The sequence below is a fragment of the Amblyomma maculatum genome, chromosome 7 (genome assembly GCF_055883805.1).
Source record: "Amblyomma maculatum isolate TAMU_Amacu chromosome 7, ASM5588380v1, whole genome shotgun sequence".
NCBI lineage: Eukaryota > Metazoa > Arthropoda > Arachnida > Ixodida > Ixodidae > Amblyomma > Amblyomma maculatum.
In genome coordinates, this window is record NC_139350.1 from 100,701,108 (window position 1) to 100,723,137 (window position 22,030).

A 22,030-nucleotide genomic window follows, 5' to 3' on the forward strand; every position below is an offset into this window, starting at 1 on the left:
TTATCTCCGGCTCGTGAGGGGCCTGTCGGAACGTCGAGCAAGGCTGGGCGCCATACTTAGCCTTCCGACTACTTCAAAATTGCATCTATACCGGGGACCCCGCTTACCGGTAAATAGTATGGTCTCCTGCTCATATGGGTCTCAATGGGAATGAGGCAGCTGACACTGCCGCCCGCGCGCTCTCTTTCCGGGCTTCCCATCTTGACCCCGTAGATCAGGATCTCGAATTCAAACCTGCATATTCTTTTAAAGACATTGTTCTTTATTATCAATCTTGTCATAGCCTTTACCCTAGCCCGAGTAAAGGTAAAGACGGAGGAGCGGCTTCTACTCCGTCTGTATACCAACACTCTGCTGTGCCCGGCAGCACTAAAACATTTCAATCCCTCCTTCACGGGCAGTTGTCCGCACTGTGCGGAGAAGTCTTCGGACATCTACCACATAGTGTGGGCTTGTCCATCCAACCCAGCTATTCCTCCTCACCCCAACCCCACTCGGGAGGACTAGGAGGCGACCTCGCTCGGCTGCTATGACCTGCAGGCCCAAAAGGCCTTGGTCGAGCGCGCCCGGGCAGCGGCGCGCTCGACCACTGGTGTCCCGTACTAGGGACTCCACCTAGTATCTGTAAGGGCTGGATATTCAAAGATCCAGCCCATGCATACATCCACCCCTTTTAAACCAATAAATGTTTGTCACCACCACCACCACCACCACATAGGCCACAATTTTGCTTCCTTAGTCTGTTCTTCACAAGCCAGTTCTCTTCTGTGCACGTGCACATGTTGATCTAATATGAGAGGATCGATGCCAGAAAAGCTCACAGCTATTTGTCGAGTGCATTGTGGCTAGATGCGGATGTGGTGCTGCATTTCAATTTCCGACCCACGACCGCGCAGCAGCCACGTGGCAGTGGTGGCTCTCGGTGGCCGTCAACTGATTACCGTGCAAGCTTTTGCCGCATGCTGGTAGTTGCTTCTTTGAGAAAAGAGAACGTTGTGTTTGGAAATGGCACGATGCTTCACTGTCCCCGTTTAGGTCGAGAAGAAATTCGTAATTTCTGAGCATTTAGTAGGTTCGCCTGCACTTTCACTAGTCACACTATTCACAAATAGTTTAAATAGTGAAAGTGCAGTGCAAATTGCGTTGAATAGCGAATAGTACTATTTGAAAACTTTTGGAATTTCCATTTCCCATCTAAGTACTGATCTCACCAATCATGGGTTGTTGTCTGTTCTTCTGCATTGCAAAATTATCTTCTCTCTCTAGAATGACTACTCACTCACTTTCTTTATAAAAAAAAAAGTTGATTAATACCAGTGCTTTGCTCAATTATATACATGCTTTGTTTGCCATTTCTTAGCAAAATAAACATGCTTTCCCCTAAAGGGAATGCAGCGTGAGGCGTAGACACCAGGGAAGGTCCACTTTTGGTGTGCATCTATTCCATGTCTATTTTTTCTCCCCATAGCAGAGTCTTCCGAATCACATTAACAGTGCAAGTTAGGAAAGAACAGGTTGGATGCTTGTATCCTTGTTGTCGAGAAAAAATTTTAATGGAACTAAAATTCAAAAGCGGCCTCTAGGCAGCACCAGAGACCATACAGACATACTGCATTTAATCAAAATTGCCCATTGGACGAGTTGGTGAGACATAATTTGAAATGACCAGCGCAGAAACAGATGGAGACAAGAGAAGAAACACTTCTCGTCCTGTTTTCAGTGTTTCTTCTCTTGTCTTCATCTGTGTTTTCACGCTGGTTATTTTGAATACTGCGTTTGCTTTGATACTAAATGATGACGTTCTACACATTCGAAGCACTGCAACACAGGCTCGTGAAGTGTGAGTTACGCACACCAGAAGGGAGGAAAGACACAAGTGCACATCATTGCTGAATTCACCCTTCTTTAGAATTAAGGTGCTGTAGTGCAGGCTGTCCAAGTGTGGTCTATTGACACCAGAAGAGAGGCCCGACACAGGTGTGCTGCCTCCATGCTGTCTCTGGCTTCTTTTACAGTAAAGGTGCTTTAATCAAGCGGGACCCTTAAGTAAGGCGCAGGTCTTAAATGTGTGAGCAGTAGGCACCAGTTTGAAGCAAGACTGGTTTTCCTTTATCAGCGTTATGTAACGGGCCCACTTTCCTGCGCAGTTGCTGCAGAGTCGCTGGGCCAGACGGGGGCAGAGGCACTTTCTAGAAATTCATGTAAAGGTGAAGATTTAGCACAGCGATGCTAGTGCAGAGTTGTGGGAGTTTTGAGGGAGCGGAAAAATAAGAACACCTCCTATGAACCGGGCGAGGTGGTAATAACCTGTGGGCATCAGTGGTAGCAGGTTTTTGTGTGTGAGCACTATTTTGCAACTGGAAATTACTGCAGCTGGCAGCAGGTGTGGCCGAACCATGGCGCCTTCACTTCCAGCTGCAACACAAGGTGGCACCGCCATTGCAAATACTTTTGATGTACACCCATAAGGGTGCGCTGGGTCATCAAAGCAGCCACTTTACCAGCTATTCACGGTGCACTTTGGTATAAAGTCCACATCTGCCTGCCTGCTTTAAAGAACTCTGAAGTGTTACACAGGCTGTCCAAGTGCGGGCTATTGGCATCAGAAGAGGGGCCAGACACAGGTGTGCCTCCATACTGTCTCTGGCCTCCTCTGCAGTAAAGATGAGGCATGCCTCCATTCTTTACCTGCCCATCTTCGTGAGAATGAAGGCTCTTTGATTTGCGGTGGGAGCTTTATGCATAGGAAAAGGCCGGACACACATGTGCCTCCATGGTGTGTCTGCCCCTTTCTCACCAGAATACAGTTGCTGCATCTGCAAGAGGAATGCGTCACAGATGGTAGAGGTCAAAGGGACATGTGTGTGCCACCCTGTTTGTGTCTTGTCCTGGCTGCAGGAGGCGGATATCGCACCTGAAGTACAAGTTTCTAGTGGTCTGGTGTCTGAAAGGCGTGACTGCAGATCCCAGCAATGCCTTCGTTGTCAAGGCTATGGAGGTCGCCCTCTGAAACACCACAAAGGTGTGATGGCTACTTGGAATGGTCATCCCGGTTGCTCAACTGTCTGCTGCACGTCTCAAAAACTGTCGCTCCTCTTTGTGCTCACTTCGTAATGTGCAGCACGGTGTGACCTTGTGTACCGGAACAAGTGGCAGATTGGGAAGTGTCAAGTGTGCGTCCTCTTCTACCCTCGCAGTGGAGGCCAGTCCATCTTGACCTGGTGATGTCCTCCTACATTCCAGACCATCACTCTAGATTGCACTACAGCCAAGTAGAGAAAGGGGTGGTGGTTACTTTGTTTGGGTATTTCACTGTCTCCGTGAATTGGTCCAGGGTTTGCAGCTCGGCGCACCAGCAGGCCGCAGGTGCCTGCTACTTCTATGCGCCAATGTTCAGTTTGGCGACATACCACCTCGCATGTGTTGCTCGTGCCTCATGCTGAGGCAGCGCCACTTGAATGCACCGCTTGCTGTGCACTGTGATGAGACTATTGGCTGCGTATGACACGATTTCGGCAGCTCCGTTGATCCCAGAGTTCGGGAGTGTTCACGTGAGCTCTGGACACACTGCGTCAGTGGAAGCAACTTGTACGGACATTCTCACACAAGCAGAGACTCAAGGGACAAGTACTCTGTGTTGTGCTATCAAGTGCTGCCGTGAAGAGGTGGACCGTCCAAAACAAAAGGTGCCAGTTTGTCTTGGTGTTGGAAATTGCGATGCCAAGTCCCTGCACACTGTGACTCGGTTTGAAGGAATTTTGCTTGTAAACCCTTTTTCCTATGCTATGCTGCGTGACTCATTTGTGAGGGGCTTCAATGGGCAGGAAAGAGAACAACCTGCTCTGGCAACTTGGCAGAGTGGCCTGGAAGTTGCACACGTTCCAACCCTGGTGAACAGCAGTGAAAATTAGTGTCCAGGTTTGATGTAAACCAGCAGAAACTCTCACCCTATCTCTCCTCCGGCTGTATCATTTGGATGTCATTATGGTGCTTTTGGTGGGTAGAAGCTATGCTTGCTAGTTGTTTACTTCTATTCAACATACTCTGGTTTTTACACACAAATGATGGACTCGTGTGAGCAGTCTGCACAGTTAAGGAGAGCCTAGTCTGGGCAGTTTTATCGCTGCCTGTTATAGGCTTATGTAGGGTTCCTGGCATTTCTCTATAGTATCTAGCTGAATAACTTTTGGATATAGCTGAAGGCCCCACTGCCATCAGTAGGGAGGAAACACTGGTGTGAACAAGTTCTTTTTTCTTTTTTTTGAAAAAGAAAAGCTCAGTGCAATGACCATAATTCATATGCATTCATTTGGCTTGGTTAAGATGTTTAGCGTCCGATCTGGTAAAGTTTGATATTAGATCTGTGGTGTACACACTGGCAGGATGTTAGTAGCTTGTCTAGCATGCCATCTGACTGCACTTTTGCTTAGTGTTTAAGTATTGTTACGGCTTGTTCCCCTGCTAATTAACACCTTTCACCAGCAGTCAGAGTCTATTTTGTTTACAATTGGATGGGCCATGTGGCCTTCTTTCTTCTTTTACGCTCTGGGGCATCGTGAGTATTGTATTTTCTTTTTTTTTTTTTTAATCCTGATATGCAGTGATGTCGCACAGTCCGAATGCTGTGGTAAGTTGAGCGTTTCGTGGTGTCTGTCTCCGCTTTTGTGCTGCTTATTGGATCTTTAGTCATTCCTCTCACCACATGCTGCCCCGCATCAGTGTGCTGGCTTGTCTTCATGCTTGCATTTTAATTGCGATGCGGAACCGCATGCCTCAGTGTCTATGCTCGGTTGCTGCTGCTCCCGCATCATTAACGGTTTGTGTTGCAGATGCGGCACGCTGCATGAACCGGCCCGTGAACCTGGCCCTGCGGCCCGTGTTGGCGTGCCTGCCAGCCTGGTTCCGGTTTGCACAGTGTCTGCGTCGGTACCGTGACACGCGAGAGGCCTTTCCGCACCTGGCTAATGCCACGAAGTATGCCACCACTTTCTTCGTCGTGCTCTTCTCTACGCTGTTCAATGTCTACAGGGGTGAGTTTTGGTCGGCTTTCTCATTCTTTTTTTTTTTTTTTTTTTTTTTTTTTTTTTTTTTTTTGCGGCACTGAGTCTACTTCGTGCACTTGCTCAGGAAAAGAAAGGAAGTGGCTGTCTGTCTGCTTCATGGAAATCGTTAGAATGGTGATGGCTTTGGACTAAAAGCTCTTGATCAACACAACTTCAAGATGCATACAGAAAGACTGTACGAAGGCTTTGCTTCACAGTTCTGTGTTGCTTTCCTTCAGTGGGTTAAGGTCTCGGGGCAATAGCAGTGGCAGGAATGTAGCTCCAAACTGTGCGATGTATGCTGCTGCAGTTGAGTGTGTTTTTATGGTATTGCCCCATGCTAAGCCAGAATGCAATTCCAATCAGTTATGAAAGCCGCAGTTTGTGCCAGGTAGTTGGAGCTGCTGCCTGATGCAGAAAGCATGCCTCGTGAACTTGGTGCCCTATGTGGGACTAAACATATGAGAAAGAGGAGCTAATTAGGAAAGGGAAGATGCAGTAACAGTGAAAAATTGAATGGGGAAAGATGCGGAGGGGTTGGACACAGGGCATGACAGTGTTGACACACGCTACACTTTCTTCATGGTGCGATACGTACCTTTGCTTGTTTTGAATAGATGACAAAAGTAACTGGCAGAACGCAACCCAATTTAACTTCTGCTTACTTTGCAAAGTGCCATCAGTGCAATATACTGAAGCCAGCTTTATCTGAGGCGAACATGCAGAGCACAGCCAAAGAAAGGTTATATATACAAGTACAGTGAAACCTCGTTATAACAAACAGTTAAAAAATCGGAAAATAGTTCGCTCTATACATAATTCGTAATATAAAATTTCGTAGAAAATACATGCAAGAGCAGCGAAATTCAATCAGAGAAGGTACAGCAACTTGGAGGGTGCCTACTTGGGTCACGTCTACAGGGGTGACCCAAGTAGGGGTGAGAACTGCGTTATCGTGGCCTGCTTACTTGGTGTTGATCGCGTTTCGTATCATGCCCTGTTCCACAGTTTTCAACTCAACAAGGACAAACCCACTGCTCTCAATAGCACTGTAGTGGCGGCGCAGTAAATCCAATGCAGCAAGCGCTTCTTGTGAAGTCGGAATGTTCTCATCGTCTGCAGGGTCAGCCTGAGCTTCGTCTGCGGGATTTTCAGAAACTTTCACAGCGATTTCGGCGTCCGTCAATACAGCCGTGGTCGCCGCGATGTCGTTGCCGCCTACGAAGTCCTCTACAGTCATTGTTGCGGGCATGTCACCAGCAAAACGCGAAAAATCGTTCCAGGCTCATCGAGCTCATGGAGCTCTGCTTCTGCTTCATCGGGATCGTCCCCATCGTCACTTGATGCATGGGCCTCTGCTGGAACAAAACCTGCGTGCCGAAAGTAGTTGGCAAACGTTTCACCTTTCACGCTGTCCGATGCCGCTTCAATGCACCCAGCAAGTCGATCTTCAAGTCCTGCTTCATAAGAAGCTTCACGAGAAGAGTGTCAATCAGTCTTTTCTTGTAAACTGCCTTTAAGGCCCTCGTTTTATCTTGAGCTTGGTCTTTAACGTCAGTGCTGCTCTTTTTTTCACGTTCACTGCCATCACAGCACTACGCATACCCACGCACCACACTCGAAACGACGACCGGCGCAGCGTCCGCCGAACGCTACAACGGCCACGCCGCGACGCCGCTGCTAACACTAAAAACGCGAAAGACGCAAAAACCAAAAAGGCAAAAGCAACCTTCGATCGCACCGCTGCCGCCGCTGCTGAAGCGGCGCTGTCAGCGATTGTGAGATGTGAACGATTTCTTATGGCCTCTGAGATTACCTCCGCTCGCGCGCACAAACAGGCGCGCGGGGTGATCTCGGAGGCCATAGATTTCTTTGGCTGTCAACTCCCAATGCCGCATCTGTGGCGCTGTCAGCGCCTGCGAGGTAGTCATGAACGTTTGCTGCGCCGCACAACACACGTGTAGTGTAATGAAGCCTGCCTCCTGCTATTAAAGTGAGGTAGTGCTTGGCGTCGCGAAGTTCGTAATATCTGTTTTATGCTGAACCGCATTCGCTATGGGAAGTTAAAAAAACGTGTTTAGCAAAATAATTTTGGAAGAGTTCGATATATACAATAATTCGTAATATGCGTGTTCGTTATATCGAGGTTTGACTTTAAAGAGACCCGCCGCTGTGGCTCAGTGGCTCAGACACTTGACTGCTGAGCCCGAGGACATAGATGCAATCCAAGCCATGGCAGCTTCGTTTCATTGGAGGCGAAGTACAAGGCATCCGTTTACTGAGCGATGGTGGTGAAATATAGCCACATGGTCAGAGTTAATCTGGAGCCCTCTGCTATAAACCTTTGCAAAGAGGGCCTCCTGGGAGTCGCCATATTGCTCGCTGGGCTGTTGTATGCACCTGACATCAGCACGGTGAAAGTGGTAGCGGAACCGGTTTGCAACAATCCAGAGAGGAGGCGTTTTGACATCCTCCTCGCCCGATGCTAAGGTTTATAGTGGTCCCTCATAGCCTGGGTCAGTTTGGGTTATTATATTGCACAAACCAAACAGACTAAATTGATGTACCACGGGAATAACAAAGGTACTGTTTTGGTACCCTTTTTTTTTTTTTTTTTTTTGTCTCTTGCTATGTTCTGGGCTTGTCCACACATATATATATGGACTACACATTTAACTATGAAACGCAAAATAATATGGAGTGATATTGAGGAACAGAAAGAGGGCAGTGTGGGCTAGGGAACAAACTGAGCTGATAATTTTCCCTAATATGAGTGGATGTGTAAGCTGCCCTCATTCTGTTGAGCTCCGACCAGTGGATCAGAGTCCTTCATAGAAGCATTTCCATAACGTCACATCACAAATGGAGATGAAGAGGGGAATTACAGCAAGGCATGTAATTAAGAGAATACAGATACAATCCATCATTTGTTAGGGCCGCATACTGGCAGCTACAACAAGAGTGGGAGATGTAATAGGGTAATTTTCTGGAATCGACTGGTGACGGCTGCCACATGGAATATACTAAGTGGAGGTGAATGGGAGATATGTTGGTCCTGCATTGGATGTGATTAGGCTGCTGCTAGATGCTCCACCTCTATGCTTTGTGTGTGCATTTGATGCTAGCAGCATTCCTTCACATTCTGCCTCAGTATTGTGCATGATCTCCCACGTGCAGATAGCTACCCATCATCCAGCAGCCACCCGTTCTTCATCCTCTGGATTTTGTCAGCTGTGGTCAGCTCATGTTTCACCTACACCTGGGACGTTAGAATGGACTGGGGCCTGTTTGATTCCAATGCCGGTGAAAACCGTTTCCTGCGTGAAGAGATAGTCTACTCTTCGTCTGTGAGTAATATTTTTTTCTTTTACTGTTGGGGATACTGTTTGTACAACACACATGGCAGTCTGCTGAAAGTTCTCCGTTGTCTTGCTTGGTTTTGCTTTGGCCAGGCTCACATTGAGACATGGGCAGAATCGTTTTTTGCAGCGATTAGATTGAGGAGATTGTGGAATCCAGACGACGTCAACTGCAAGAGAGAACAAACACATGATGCTGTATCTGCCGCGAAAGGTCAAGTGGTGGCATACCATAGGTGGTATGATGGTTAAGCTCAACATTCTTAGATAAGAAACAGTTGGGAAACTGCAGAGTAGGAAGTGAGCCTAAACTGTCGTCAGTCTGGCGTCCGCGAATCCCAAAACAACCGCCGCGTTCCTTGCCCTCACTTTGGTGGATGGGTAAGGCAGAAATTTGAAATGCTACTAATCGTCTTCTTGCAGCAACGTAACAAATTCAAACTGTTTTTCATTTTTTTAAATACACATTTGTACGCATGAGGAGCCGTCACATTTGCAGACGTATCTCAAGCAGGCAGGCAGCAGACGACATGCGTTTCATATGCTTACAAAAATGTTTTTAAACATGCAAAAACAGTTTTAATTTCTGTTGCGTTGCTGAAAGAAGACGGTTAGTAGCTGTTAAAATTTCCGCCTTACCCATCCACTAGAGCGGGGGTGAGAGGCACTGCGGTCATTATGGGATTCGTGGCCAGACAAGCGACAGTTTGGACCCACTCTGCAGCGTGACGTGCCAGCACAGTTTTCCAACTGTCTCTATCTAAGAATGCTTGGTTAAGCTATAGTATAGCTACACTGTGACCTCTGGCTTGTTGAAGGTCAAGTAGCCTGCCTTGGCTGATACCTGGTGTAGTGGAGCTTTCACTTCAGAAAATGAGCATTTGCAGCCCAGTGACTGGGAAGGATATTCATACCACTTAACTAACCCAGAGCTTTTAGGCAAAAGTTGTTGGAGATGTCGGAGTGAATGTCAAGTTTATAAAAAATTTTACAAATGTTCTCGGAAGCCAGATAAAAGGCAGTGGGAAACTAATTTTTCAGGCTTTATAAAGGGAGGCAGTGCTGTGAACAGGAACGTTATGATCAGATAGTACACAGGAGTGTGCAGCACACACTTCAATTCTCTCTGCACTGCCAGGACATTGAGTTCTTTTGGCCCGTGTGTGAATAGTAATTTTCCAGTTCGAAGTAAGCATTTTGAATTGTACTGCTTGCACAAAAGAGAATTGATTGGCACAATGAGTATTTCCAAACGCATGTAATTTCCCCAACCCTCAAGGCGATTGCGCGAAAAAGAGGAAAGTATGTATTGAAGGTTTGTCACTTGTTGAAGTTGTGTCAACCTGTAGCAAAAATGGCCATTGGAAATTGGAGGAGCCAATCTGCACGTGGAGCCAGTAGTGGTTTGGAACCTAGATCTGGAACCTCCAACTTGTTTTAATTGCTGTTGTTACACGTCATGGCTTTTAATCGTCAACTCCACGGGTATTTACTAGATTACGTGTCACATCCCTGCGCGCTCAGCACCACCCCGCGTCAGAAACGGGGATTTATCTCAATGTGCCTCATGCCAGCTCCCTCTCCTGCTCACGCCATCGCACTTGATTAGCTACATGGCTGTGACAGCTGCAGTCAGCACGGACTCGTCCCGCAGAATTCAAGGGAGCCTCCTGTACTCCATTTAGTGCATGCCGTCATGCCAGCTCTGACGTGTGCACAATGGAGGCAGCACAGGCACAGACACCTGGCAGGTACACATCTGGGCACCACACTCGCGCCTGCTCGCTTCTGCTCCCGTCTGCTGCTACACACATGCACAGACCAGCTCCAGCATATGTGCAGGCATGCAGCACATACACCCAGAAAGTGTCCACAGAGCCGGGGCCTCTGGTTGCTCACGCACATGGTCTGTGCTGAGGGAGTTGTGGGAACAACACAACGCAAGCATTCTGCAAACATTTATTTGCTTGAGACAAATATTTTAAGATTTCAAATACCGTATTCACTCTAATCTAAGATGACTTTTTTCTTCACAAATATGGTGCACGGTTTGGGGGGTCGTCTTAGATTCGCGGCCGTCTGAAAACCGGGTTGAAAACAGAAGATCGGTCCACGCGACGAAAGAAAAAAGCTTACGCCAGAAGCGCACGAGGTGCTACGGTGGTAGCTTGGCGAAAAAAAACGAAAAAAAAAAACGGCCGTGGCCTTATAGAGAAAGAGATTGTGGCCTCCCGAAACCCACTCAAGGCCGCCCGCGTCCCCTAGCCACCATGCTTCTAGACGCCCCTAGTCTAGGGCCCGACTATGGTGGCTAGAAGGGGTAGGTGGCGTCAACGCCGGCGCGTTCGCGGCGAAAGGGCGCGCCGTCAATTCATGCCGCCACCGCGGTGGCCGCAGCGGCGCTGAGGTCAGCACTTCGATGCCTCCCGCGCTCCCCGCTCCCTGCTCATGCGTGCGCACGTGCGGTTGTCGTCTGCTCGTCTCGACAGTGCTCCCACGTGTTTTTCGCTGTGTTTCTTTTGTGAAGGGGTACTTGTTGGCATGCATGCTTCAGGTTCGTGTCCTGGATAAGCAAATGGATCATCGTGCAAAGAAAGCGAGACAAACGCACTGCTTTGCGCCTAACTGTATGTCTGGCTACGTATCGTCAAGGAAGTCGGGTGAGCGTGTCTCTTTGTTTTCTGTGCCAAAGGACCCCGAACGCTTTGAAGCATGGCGATGAGCCGTGCCCCAGGCTGACAAAGCTCTCGACGAGAACTCAGCCCTCTGTGAACTTCACTTTGATGAACAGTATATTGTCCAGCACTTCACGCACGTGATCAACGGAGCAACAGTCAAGATTCCTCGTGATCTACCCGTGCTTACAAGCGACGCGGTTTCAACGATTTACCCAAATGCTCCGTCGTACCTGTCCAAGAAAGCCCCTCAGAGGAGGCATTCGAAAACGTCGACATGCGGCCTCCCCTCGAAGCTCCAACGTTGTGAAATGGGTGCCTGTTCCCAAGGCGTAGACACCGCAAATGATGAAGGGAGTGCTTCAGATCAGCAGGTTCTTGCATCTGAATTTTGCGTTCAAAGATGCGAGCTACCAAGCGTGTATTGGTCCAGACACCAGATCGCTGGTTCTGATAACGTCACAGCTTTCACTGTGTGTGCGTTAGAAGACCACAATCTCTACTTTGAAAAGGTAGTCCTCGTGATGTCGGACAGCAGCGCGATTCAAGCGACGGTGTTCGTGCCAGCAACCCAAGTCAGAAGCGTCGAGATTACCGATGCTAAAATGATTGAAGATCTTCTTCTAGAGGTAGACTCCCTTATTCCATGCAAAGGCTTTGGAAAAAAGGGAGAGTTCGAAGCCAACTCCAAGCACCGAGAGAAGACCTGTGGGATGAAAAGTTTCAGTGCTTCCTGTCCCGGAATAGCCCAGGCACCCGGTGCAGCGTGCCCACAGTGCAGGTATCTAAGGAAACTTCTAATTAATCAGGCATCATACAAAAGAAGGGCAGCAAAGCCCAGGGCTGGAACACTCTCATACAGACTCAAGCTACGGACAGAACAGCTGAAGTGAAGCAGGCTAGCCATGCTTCAGGTGAAGTCTAAGTTTGAGAATTTGAAAAAAGAAAATTCTAAAATTGAAGCGTCAGTGCTTGAAAGCGCAATCAAGGTCCTACCGGTAAAGCAGCAACAGCAAGTGAGGGCATGTTTCGCTGCTTCAAGACGTAAAAGCACTCATGGAATGAAGTACGAAAGCGAATGGGCTCTAGAATGCTTGATTATGTGCATGAAAAGTCCTCGGCTTTATCAGCATATCAGGAAAAATAAAATTATGATATTGCCATCACGTACATCTCTGCGTCGATATGTGAAGAATTACAAGAGTGGGTTCGGCCTGAATGACAGTTTTTGCTGCTGTGGCTCAGAAGACCAAAACCATGAATCGCTTCCAGTGCCACGGAGGACTCCTTGTTGACGAGATGAAACTTGCCGAGAACCTTCACTTTTCGTCGAGCGGGAAAATTGGAGGATTTGTTGATCTGGGGAAATTCACTGCAGAAAGCCAACGCTCGCAAACCTGTGATCATGGCCTCGTTCTTTTGTTCCAACCATTCACAGGGAAGTGCGGAATTAGTGTATTTGCCTCGCACAGCAATGTGAAGGCGAATATCCTAGCCAAGATTGTCACGGAAGCCGTGATAATGTGTGAGAATGCAGGGCTACATGTTGACTTCATAACATGCGATGGAGCTACATGGAACAGGAGCATGTGGCGCTTTTTAGGCATCTATGGAAGAAAAGAAAAGGTTGCTTGCAGGACGCAGCACCCTACTGAACCGGGTTGTTTCCTCTACTTTGTATCAGATTTTCCACATTTGATAAAATGCGTGAGGAACACGTTTGTTCAGACAGGCGTAAAAATCCCAGAAGGACATGCTACTGTCGATCACATCGATATTGCTCGAAAGCGCGATGAAATGCATGACACCACTCTCAAGGCAATGCCCCACATAAACAAGTCAGTTGTTCGTCCTTCTGGCTTCGAAAAACAAAGAGTGAACTATGCATTTTGGCTCCTTAGTGAGGAGACGCTGAGAGGTCTTTTCCTCTACCGAGATAAAATCGAGACACAGCTGGGCAGCGTTGCGGCGACCGTCAGTTTTATCGAAACGACGAGAAGCTTGATTAAAGCGATGACATCACAGTGCATCTCAGATGCCCTGAGACCTGGAGATCACCACGAAGAAGTCATTCGAAGTTTCTTGTCCTGCATGAACTCCTGGGAAGATACAGCTGGATCGAAAGGCTTCCTTAGCAGTAGCACAGCTGAAGGCCTTCGCGTGACTCTGACCAGCACACTACTTCTTCTCAAGTATTTGACAACCGAGGTGGGGTTCCGTTATCTCATGACAAGTCGTTTGTGCCAGGACCCCATCGAAAGACTTTTTGGCTTCGTTCGACAAATGTCTGGTAGTAACGATCACCCGACTGCCAGCCAATTTTTGATATCTGTGAACGCGCTAAGCTTTCAAAACTTAGCAAGATCACCAGCAAAAAGCAATGTCTCTTCGGGACTTGTAAGGAGCCTTCTTGATGCTTCTAGCGCAAAAGAGACGAGTTCTCAGAGGAGAATTGACGAGCTTCTGGATATTGGGAACCTTACAGAAGCATATGAAGTCCTCGGTGCTTGTGACCTTGATCACCGGGCGATGTGTGTTCAAGCAAGTGATTCCAGGCTGATTTTTTACGTGGCCGGTTATGTCGCGTGGAAAAGCATTGCGACCACAAAGTGTGCTGAGTGCTGCCAGGAGCTTCTGCAGAATAAGGGTGGTAGTCTGCCAGCTGAAGCAGCCCTCACGGCAGCTGTTGACAGAGGAGGACTTTCATATCCATCTGACCAGCTGAATGCACTAGTGACGTCACTAGAAAACACATTCACCCACTGCTTCAGTGTGAAGCAAGTAAGAAGCGACAGCCTAATGGACTTGGTATCTTTTCTGCAGCTTACAAAGTTGAATCTTGTAGGCTGCCCAGAACACAAAACAGCACTCACAAACAGAATCGTCAAGTTTTATGGGCTCACAAGGCTTCATTTCTACATGAAATCTCAGAACGCAAAACGGGACGAAACGCGGGAGCGAATGAAGATGTTAAAACTTCGACGAGTGCTCTGAAGTGTGCCTTCTAAGCTTTCCACTTTTTATTTAACGACTTTTATAGTTTCAGTCATAATGTACATGTGCAGTATGTGTTCCTGACGATGGTCTAAGCTATTTTTCAACGAGTCACTTTATTTTTTCTGTTACGTGCAGTAAGTCTATGTGATACATGATATCCTTACCCTCTAAGCTTTCTATTTTTTAACGATCGAGTCACTTTTATAGTTTCCCATTTGTGCAGTATGCCTCCGTGATAAGTTCCTGAACATAGTGCGTAATAAAAGTCATATTCACATGCTGGTTTGCTTGCGCAGGACTGCTTATTTCTGTGGCGCTCCTGTATTGAGAGTTGCGAGATCGTGTGAGACTCTCAGGATTACTCTCTATAGAGCGCTTTCACGAGCTAAAAGCGTACGCAGACTGATGATCACTGTAGGCTGTAAAGTCTTATTACTCTCTATAGAGCGCTTTCACGAGCTAAAAGCGTACGCAGACTGATGATCACTGTAGGCTGTAAAGTCTTCACCTCAGTTTCAGACCAATCTGCGTGGGCGCATCCAGCGTGAACGCGAAAAAAAAAAATCCAGCTTTCTGCACGCGCGGCGAACCCGGCGCAGCCAGCCTTTCCTGCGCACAGCGCGCTCGCCGCATCGCACTATGGACAGCAGCGCCACCTACGCATGGCATGAAATGGAAGCGCGGCGCTCGCCTCCCGGTCGCATCACCTACCCCTTCTAGCCACCATAGCCCGACTGGGTAGCCTCCGCTGTTCTGTCATTCTCTTTTACGTTTCTTCTGCTCGCGTGCTCCCTCCGCTCCGAGCGTGAAGAAAGGAGAGGGAACGAAGAGGCGAGGAAAGAAGCGGAGCGGCTCCCTGTGATTGGTCCGAAATGATGTCACTCGCCGCGAAATCAGTGCTAGCGCCACTAGCGCGTCAGTCATCTTTCTCTATCCGGGAAGCTGCGTCTCTCCGTGCCGCGTCCTTGTTTGCGCCTTCTTTGTTTGCGGATGTGAGCGGTGTTGTTTGCGCACGCTTCGTGATGAGTGAAACCAGGCGGCATTATACGGCACAGTTCAAGCGGAAAGTTATTGCTGTTGCGAACGAGACTGGCAACAACCTGGAAGCAGCCAGGCGCTTCGGCGTTTCTGAGGTGAACGTGCGCAGGTGGCTGCGAAACGCCAGCAGTTTGGCAGCGTGTTCAAGTTCGCGGAAAGCCTTTACGGGACCACAACGCGGGCGCCATGCAGAGCTCGAGGAAGGCTTGGTTCGGTATGTGAATATCTCCGGAACAGATGTGTCGCCGTCACCGTCGAGATGATACAGATGAAAGCCAGGGAATTGGCCCGTGAGCGTGGGATTAGTTGCACAATTTTCAAAGCTAGCAAAGGCTGGGTGAAGCGTTTTATGAACCGCGCGGGATTCTCGCTCCGCCGCCGAACTTCAGTCTGTCAAAGGCTTCCGGAAGGCTTCGAAGAGAAGTTAGTTTCATTTCAGCGGTATGTCATCGGGCTGGGACGCCAACACGGCTACAGCCTGGGGCAAATAGGCAACGCAGATCAAACACCGATGCATTTTGACATGCCGGTCATACACTGTTCAAAAAAACTGGCTCCAAAGACGTGAAAATTCGGATGACGGGAAATGAAAAGCAACGAGTGACCGTAATGTTAGCTTGTACTGCGGACGGTAGAAAGCTTCCCCCTACATTATCTTTAATCGGAAGACATTGCCAAAAAAGGAAGACTTTCCTGCTGGTGTCATCATCCACTGCAATGAAAAGGGGTGGATGACCGCGGAGATGTTCAACGACTGGCTCCGCACCGTTTGGTTCCGTCGTCCAGGAGCGCTGCTGAGGCCACGTTCGATGCTGGTTCTGGACGCGTTCAAGGGGCACACCACTGACGCTAGCAAGGCTTTAATGGCAGACAACCGGTGCGACCTCGTAGTCATCCCAGGAGGGATGACCTCGCAGCTGCAACCTTTAGATGTCTGTCTGAACAAGCCTCTGAAGGACAATGTTCGTAAATATTACTGTGAGTGGATGGAGCAAGGAGGACCCGCACTTACGCCTACCGGAAGGTTAAAGCGAGCATTGTTGTCCCAGCTCGCGCGGTGGATCCTGGACGCTTGGCGCGCTATTCCGGATGAAATGGTCGTCCGCGCATTCAAGAAATGTGGAATTTCCAACAACCTCAACGGCATGGAAGATGACATGTTGTGGGATGATAGTGACAAAGAGGCCAGCAGCAGCAGTGACAGTGAGTGATGGTCGGTGCACTCGTTTGTTGCAATAAAGGAGAAAAAAAAAATTTTTTTCTTATTCATTGTTGTTAATTGAGGAGGTCGTCTTACATTCGTGGCAGTCTTAGATTCGCATGAATACGGTACCAAAAATTCAAATTTAATATAATATTTACTCAGGCCTACTTAAGCAGGCTGCAGAAAGTGCCTTCTCCCTGTAGTACAGTGCACTGTGATAATAGAGACGTTTAGTTCACCGCAGCTGTCTACCGCTGGCGCACTCCATCAGCACGGCACGCGCTGATTGATCCCTGCTTGCAGAGTCTGGCGGAATTTGACAGGAACGTGGTGCCATCTATCGCCCTCGGGGTGATCTGCGCATGCGTGCTTACACTCGCGCGGTAGCGGTAGACGGTAGTAGTAAGTGGCAGCGCTAAACTAAGTCTCTAATGTGTCTGAATAGCAAACCTTTGTTTCAGCTTGCAACTCTCTATTTTATCTGATACATATCTTCTACAGCCACTGTGCTGTTTCTTGAGTTCTTTATTAAACTGCTTGTACTAAAGGGGTTGGCCTGTATGCATATGGTGAATCCTGATCTGCACTGTTCACATTGATAAATTGTTATAGTGAAAGGGATACAGTCTCCGATCGATATTTTGGACGCCCAATTTTCCTGACCTGCCTGAAAATCCGGACCTTGCTATAGCAATGTATAGCAATGTATAGCACCGACCGAAATTTCGGACATTTAAAATCCTTCTCATTCAATTTTCCACACTTTTTCAATTCGCAACTCAAGATCTACCCAAAAGGTGAACGCCGGTGCCATTTTGGTTTTCTGCAACCTCAAACCCATGTGTCATATTATAGTCCAATCGGAACCTCGCATACCCGGTATAGCTTCGATAGCAGGCACCGCTTGCTGCACCGTCCCGTCAGTGCCAGCTCTGCCGTGCTGCCAAGGTGCTGCCGCTGTGCACAGTAATCGTCACCATGGTCGCCATTTGCGTATTGTGTGTTGTGCTGTTTACATCGCCCCGTCAACTACCGGACACTCAAGCACCTCTATTGGTCACGCTTGCTTAGTCGCATGGTGTTATGTGTGGACAGCGGCAAAACCTACAGTGTCAGCTTGTCTGCACTTTGCATGATTTCCGCTGCATCTAAGGCGGTGACCGAGGAGACACTGCGGAATTGCTTCCGCCACGCTGGTTTTGCGATCAGAGATGAAGTGCCATTGTCATCTGATGGTAGCGCCAGTGAATCCCATCAGCCGTCTTGGTCTGCGGACCTCAGTGAGCACTTGCGCGCTGCAGGAACCGTTCCCATGGAAGTGACGCTGGAGCAGTTTGCTAACGCTGACATCAAGATAGAGATCTGCGCTGAACTCAACAACGACGAAATTTTTTTGCCAGTTGCTTGAAAGTGATGACTTGGGCTCCGACACTGAGGAGCCAGAGGCTGTGCTGCCAACTAGCAGTGAACTAACCCGAGCTATGATGGTGCTTTCGGCTGTGTACAGCGAGAACGTAGCCCTTGCCGACATGCAAGCTGACTTACTTGTACAGCAACATAGTGCCCTGCAGAGACATATTAAGTCACTTTTTCAAGCCGCTCGCTAAAAAAAGTCTTTTTTTTTTGCGTGAATTCGTTTTTTTGTACTGCCTGATTTTTCGGACGCTATCTTGGCCCCTTGAGGGTCCGAAAAATCGGTCGGCGACTGTATTTAGTTAATTTGTCACGACATTTAATCGCTGACTGTAGAATATGAGGCCCATTTTGTAGAATCTTTGAAAGTTTGCGATTGGAGTTGACTCTGAATTTCGAACTATGCAGGTTGGTACTCTGCGTGCCGTACTTATGCAGCATGCAAACTGGCATCCTAGGCCAGCACACTGGAACTGATGAGATCACGCTGCCAAACTGTCTGAAGGCCCCGAAAACGAACACTTGTGGCTGGTGTCCACATTTGTCCAGCTGAGGAGAAGCAGCTTTGCAGCTAACTGCAACCATTCGTTTCAGTTTAAAAGCAACACTTCACAGTGCATGCTTATTACACCAATTATGGAGTTAATAAGAATAACAGTGCAGCACCTGCCCTCTCATGCATCTGCTGTTTGTCCTGTTCAGTTGTGCCCAGTTCTCTTTGGAAGCTGTGTGCTGTTTAACCTGCAGGGAAGTTTTGTGATGCTTTGCTGTTCGTCAAAGGACTTCTTTATGTCTCCTCCGGGAGCTATACTTCTGATTCCAAGTCATTAGGAATGCCTTGTCATTAAAAAGCCATCTTCCTTTTAGCCTATTCTTCATGTGAGCATACAGTTCGTGATCACATAGACCGGTGTCCGGACACTTGGGAGGATGCTCAGTGACTTCATATTGGTTAACTCAGATTGCTGGCGCTGTGGGTTGCCAGTACCTGGATGTGCCAAACTCTGACCACTTCAGGATTGCAATGGCCTCTTTGGCGACCTGTGCAATTTTTTGTTTCTGAAGGCTACGTTGAAGTTCACTGTTAGCTACTTTGCTGTGGTAGTGCTGCTGCTGCTTCCGCTGCAGTAGTGAAAGCGACATCTTTTTACTTTTCGCTCTAGTGGTACTGCCTAGAAATCTGTTCGCATGCATCATCCATCTCGAAAGAGCTGCCCAAGTTGGTAGCTCCTGCCAACTTGGCTATGCCTTGTGTTCGTGTCATGTCACACAACCCACCAACCATAATGTTACTTTCTGGCCACGCCATCTGCCAAGTACCACATTTCATGATTTTTCATTCGCTGCACCAACGCTGGATTTTCTGGAGAATGGGGCCGTCAGTGCTGCCACATTAAAAATAGCTTCCCATTACCCCCCCTCTGGGGCTGAGAGATAGCATGCCGTTGCCTGCACTATGGTGGGATGTTTTTCTAGGTTAAAAATTTTGCCATAGACTACTTATACACTTTAGTCTAGGAAACTTTGGGGCAGGAAAATATCCACGGTGAACTAGGCACAGTGACCAGGGAACGAGCATAATGCTGCACTAATCTTGGTTTCCGCCCTGGATCCAACACTACTGTCACACGGGCGAGACCAGTAAATCATTGAATCTTCAAGGGCCATTTATGCATGCTGCTGGCAACACAAATTTTAGTTGAATCTTCAAGGGCCATTTATGCATGCTGCTGGCAACACAAATTTTAGTGCGAACTGTAAATTGGCCATAATGCTGTCCAACGGATGCTGTCAGACACAGCAAGTTAGGCATGGGCAAGTTGGTGAGACATTCTAGGAAACAGCGGTGTCTTTTCTCTTCGTCCCTCATCTTCGTGCTGGTGCACTGCTTTTTCGCTTCATTTCCTGTACAAGGGGCTCTATCCTATCTTGCTCTCTCGTCGATCCGTCTCACTTCATTCCTATGCCAGTGCTTCGTGCAAGTTACGATTGCGAGGGTTTTACATTCACAAACGCATTCTACCACCTGAAGTTCTGGCCTTGTTTGAGTGTTTTTTTTCCTTCCACGAGCTATGGAATAAAGATGTGCAAGTTTGTGTCTTTGTACTGGTGCGCTGCTTTTTCTTAGAAGTTTTGCAAGAGCAAACAATAAGTAAGCCAAGGGGCACGCAAATGTAATTAAATGGTCAGTACAATTCTTTAAGTCACTATGGTGAAGTAATGAGGAACAATGCTGCAATTTAGTCTCGAAAGCATTTTTTTTTTTCCCCAAAAAAAGTTGTCGTAAATCAATGGCCACATCTTTTTTGTCTACTGCTACAGTTGAACACAGCTATATCAAACTCAAATGGTGTTGCCATGTAGTCTGATGTACTGTATGTTCGCAATTTTGAGAACCTTTCTATTTTAAGCACCCTCCTAATTTAAAAAAAAAAAAAATTGGAAAAAAATTTTACATGTGAATCTAAGCATCTATTTTTGGTGAGGATGAGTGTGTAGCGCGCTTGCTCACTCGAGCCAGAGCGTTCAAAGTCCCAAGATGACATGACATATTTAACTTTTTAACTTTATATAGTATGTATATTCCCTGGAACTTATTGAAGGCTTTTGGGGTTCCTCTAAGCAAAAAAGTTTGAGAACCCCTGATTTAGACAATGCCCGAATAAAGAGAGACACTTGAGGACGCCTGACTAGGCTCTAGTGCCAGCATGTGGTCCCTGCAAGCACCTGCTGCTAGAGCCAGGAGGAGGAGGGACACTGGAGAGGTTTCCATGACATTTTTGGCAGCAAATCACGCCATAAAAGCCGGCATTAGGCTTTAGTTATGTTATGGCTTTGCCGCTTGATGCCACAGTGATGCATCTAATGAATGTGCTACTGATTAAGTGCTACTTTGGTGTGCGTCCCTTTGTGGTCACATGACCACCTCGTGCGTGCAGCTTGTACCTCATAACTTCTGAAACCTCATGGCGTGGGACGTGTAGTTGTAAGAAGACGTTGCCAAATCCTTCGAGGTGCCTCTCTCATTTTGTACCCAGGAAAGAGCCCAGAAGTATTCAGCGAGTTGAAAATTCAGAAGCATTCCCTCAGAACATCATGTGGAAACGTCGGCAAGTCCACGCCCTCGCATTTTACCAGCAAAAATTGACAACATTTATACCATTCTGCGTGATGGAGGAAGCTAAAAGGTAGCAGTACCACCCATCCATTGGTTCCCATCCATCCATTGGTACCACCCATCTATCAGTTGGCTACAGTATCCTTGTTATTTGTACGCTTCCGCAGGTTTTGTAATCAGTATAGTTGTAAGAGACTGAAAGCCACGGTAGAAGCCTTACAACGAGCAGACAGCTGGACCAGGCCATTGAAGGTTTTGCAAATAATAACTGACGTGTGTGCTACCTGTCACTGCATTGTTGCAGATTTTCTTATTGTTTATTTCTGAACACGGCATGTGCAACTTTCCGCATATTACTATTTGACTCTGACTTTTGATTGCCACTGTTCGGTTTAGGTTGAGACTTCGTTTTCGTGCACCATGGCTGCACAGTGCAGGCCTTCAAGCACCAGTTCTGTACAGCACATGTTGCTGCCTAAATGAAGTCACGATAGTTGCCTTCAGGGTGTTAATTAAGCTGTAGCATAAAAGCCTCATAGGAGCAAAAGCTGGCACGAGTCAGCACAGTCAGAACAGCAGCCGTAAATTGCCACTTACTCGTGGGAGTGCTCAGAAGCTTAACGTGTTTGAAATACCAAGCTGATGCCCCTGTGAGAGCAAAGGAGGTGGAAGCCAAGCGCTGGAATTGCTAATGCTGTCGCTCTCACAGCACGTAATGGAATTAAGCATCCCTGTGTGCCTTCTTCCACTTTTCTTGCGTCGTTTGTGAAAGTTGCAGTTCCAGAAGCTGAAAGTTTTCAGTACCTAATACAGACATGTACCATTTGTTTGGCTGCGTCCTTGCAGGCCTATGATATAGCTTTACAGAAGGAAATGTTTCAGCGTTTTTGCCATTCCTGAAGAGCTGTGCTGCCCCCTACAGATGTTGAACGCTGTATAGTTTGCGGTCACAGCACCCAGTTTATCCCTGAGAAGAGCTGGGCAAGTTACACTTGCGTGCAGTGTTTTCACAAGATGTTGGTTGTGTTTGCAGGGCTACTACTACTTTGCCATTTTGACGGATCTGGCGCTGCGTTTTGGGTGGACATTGTCAGTGTCCCTGACAGAGCTGGGTGTCATCCACTCGGACCTGATGGTCACCATCCTGGCACCTCTGGAAGTGTTCAGGTGTGTGTTTTTTTTTT

General features: G+C 47.8%; 1 protein-coding gene across 2 annotated transcripts in view; it reads left to right on the plus strand.

The window, feature by feature from the left end:
* The window catches only part of LOC146184129 (solute carrier family 53 member 1-like), a gene marked incomplete at its 5' end in the record, with an annotated part of 108,317 nt that overhangs the window by 59,398 nt on the left and 26,889 nt on the right, over positions 1–22,030 (plus strand). For both annotated transcript variants that reach the window (XM_084609292.1, XM_084609293.1), the window contains 3 exon segments: positions 4,830–5,030; positions 8,220–8,389; positions 21,880–22,013. In XM_084609292.1, the coding sequence (XP_084465418.1) occupies positions 4,830–5,030; positions 8,220–8,389; positions 21,880–22,013 (505 nt within the window).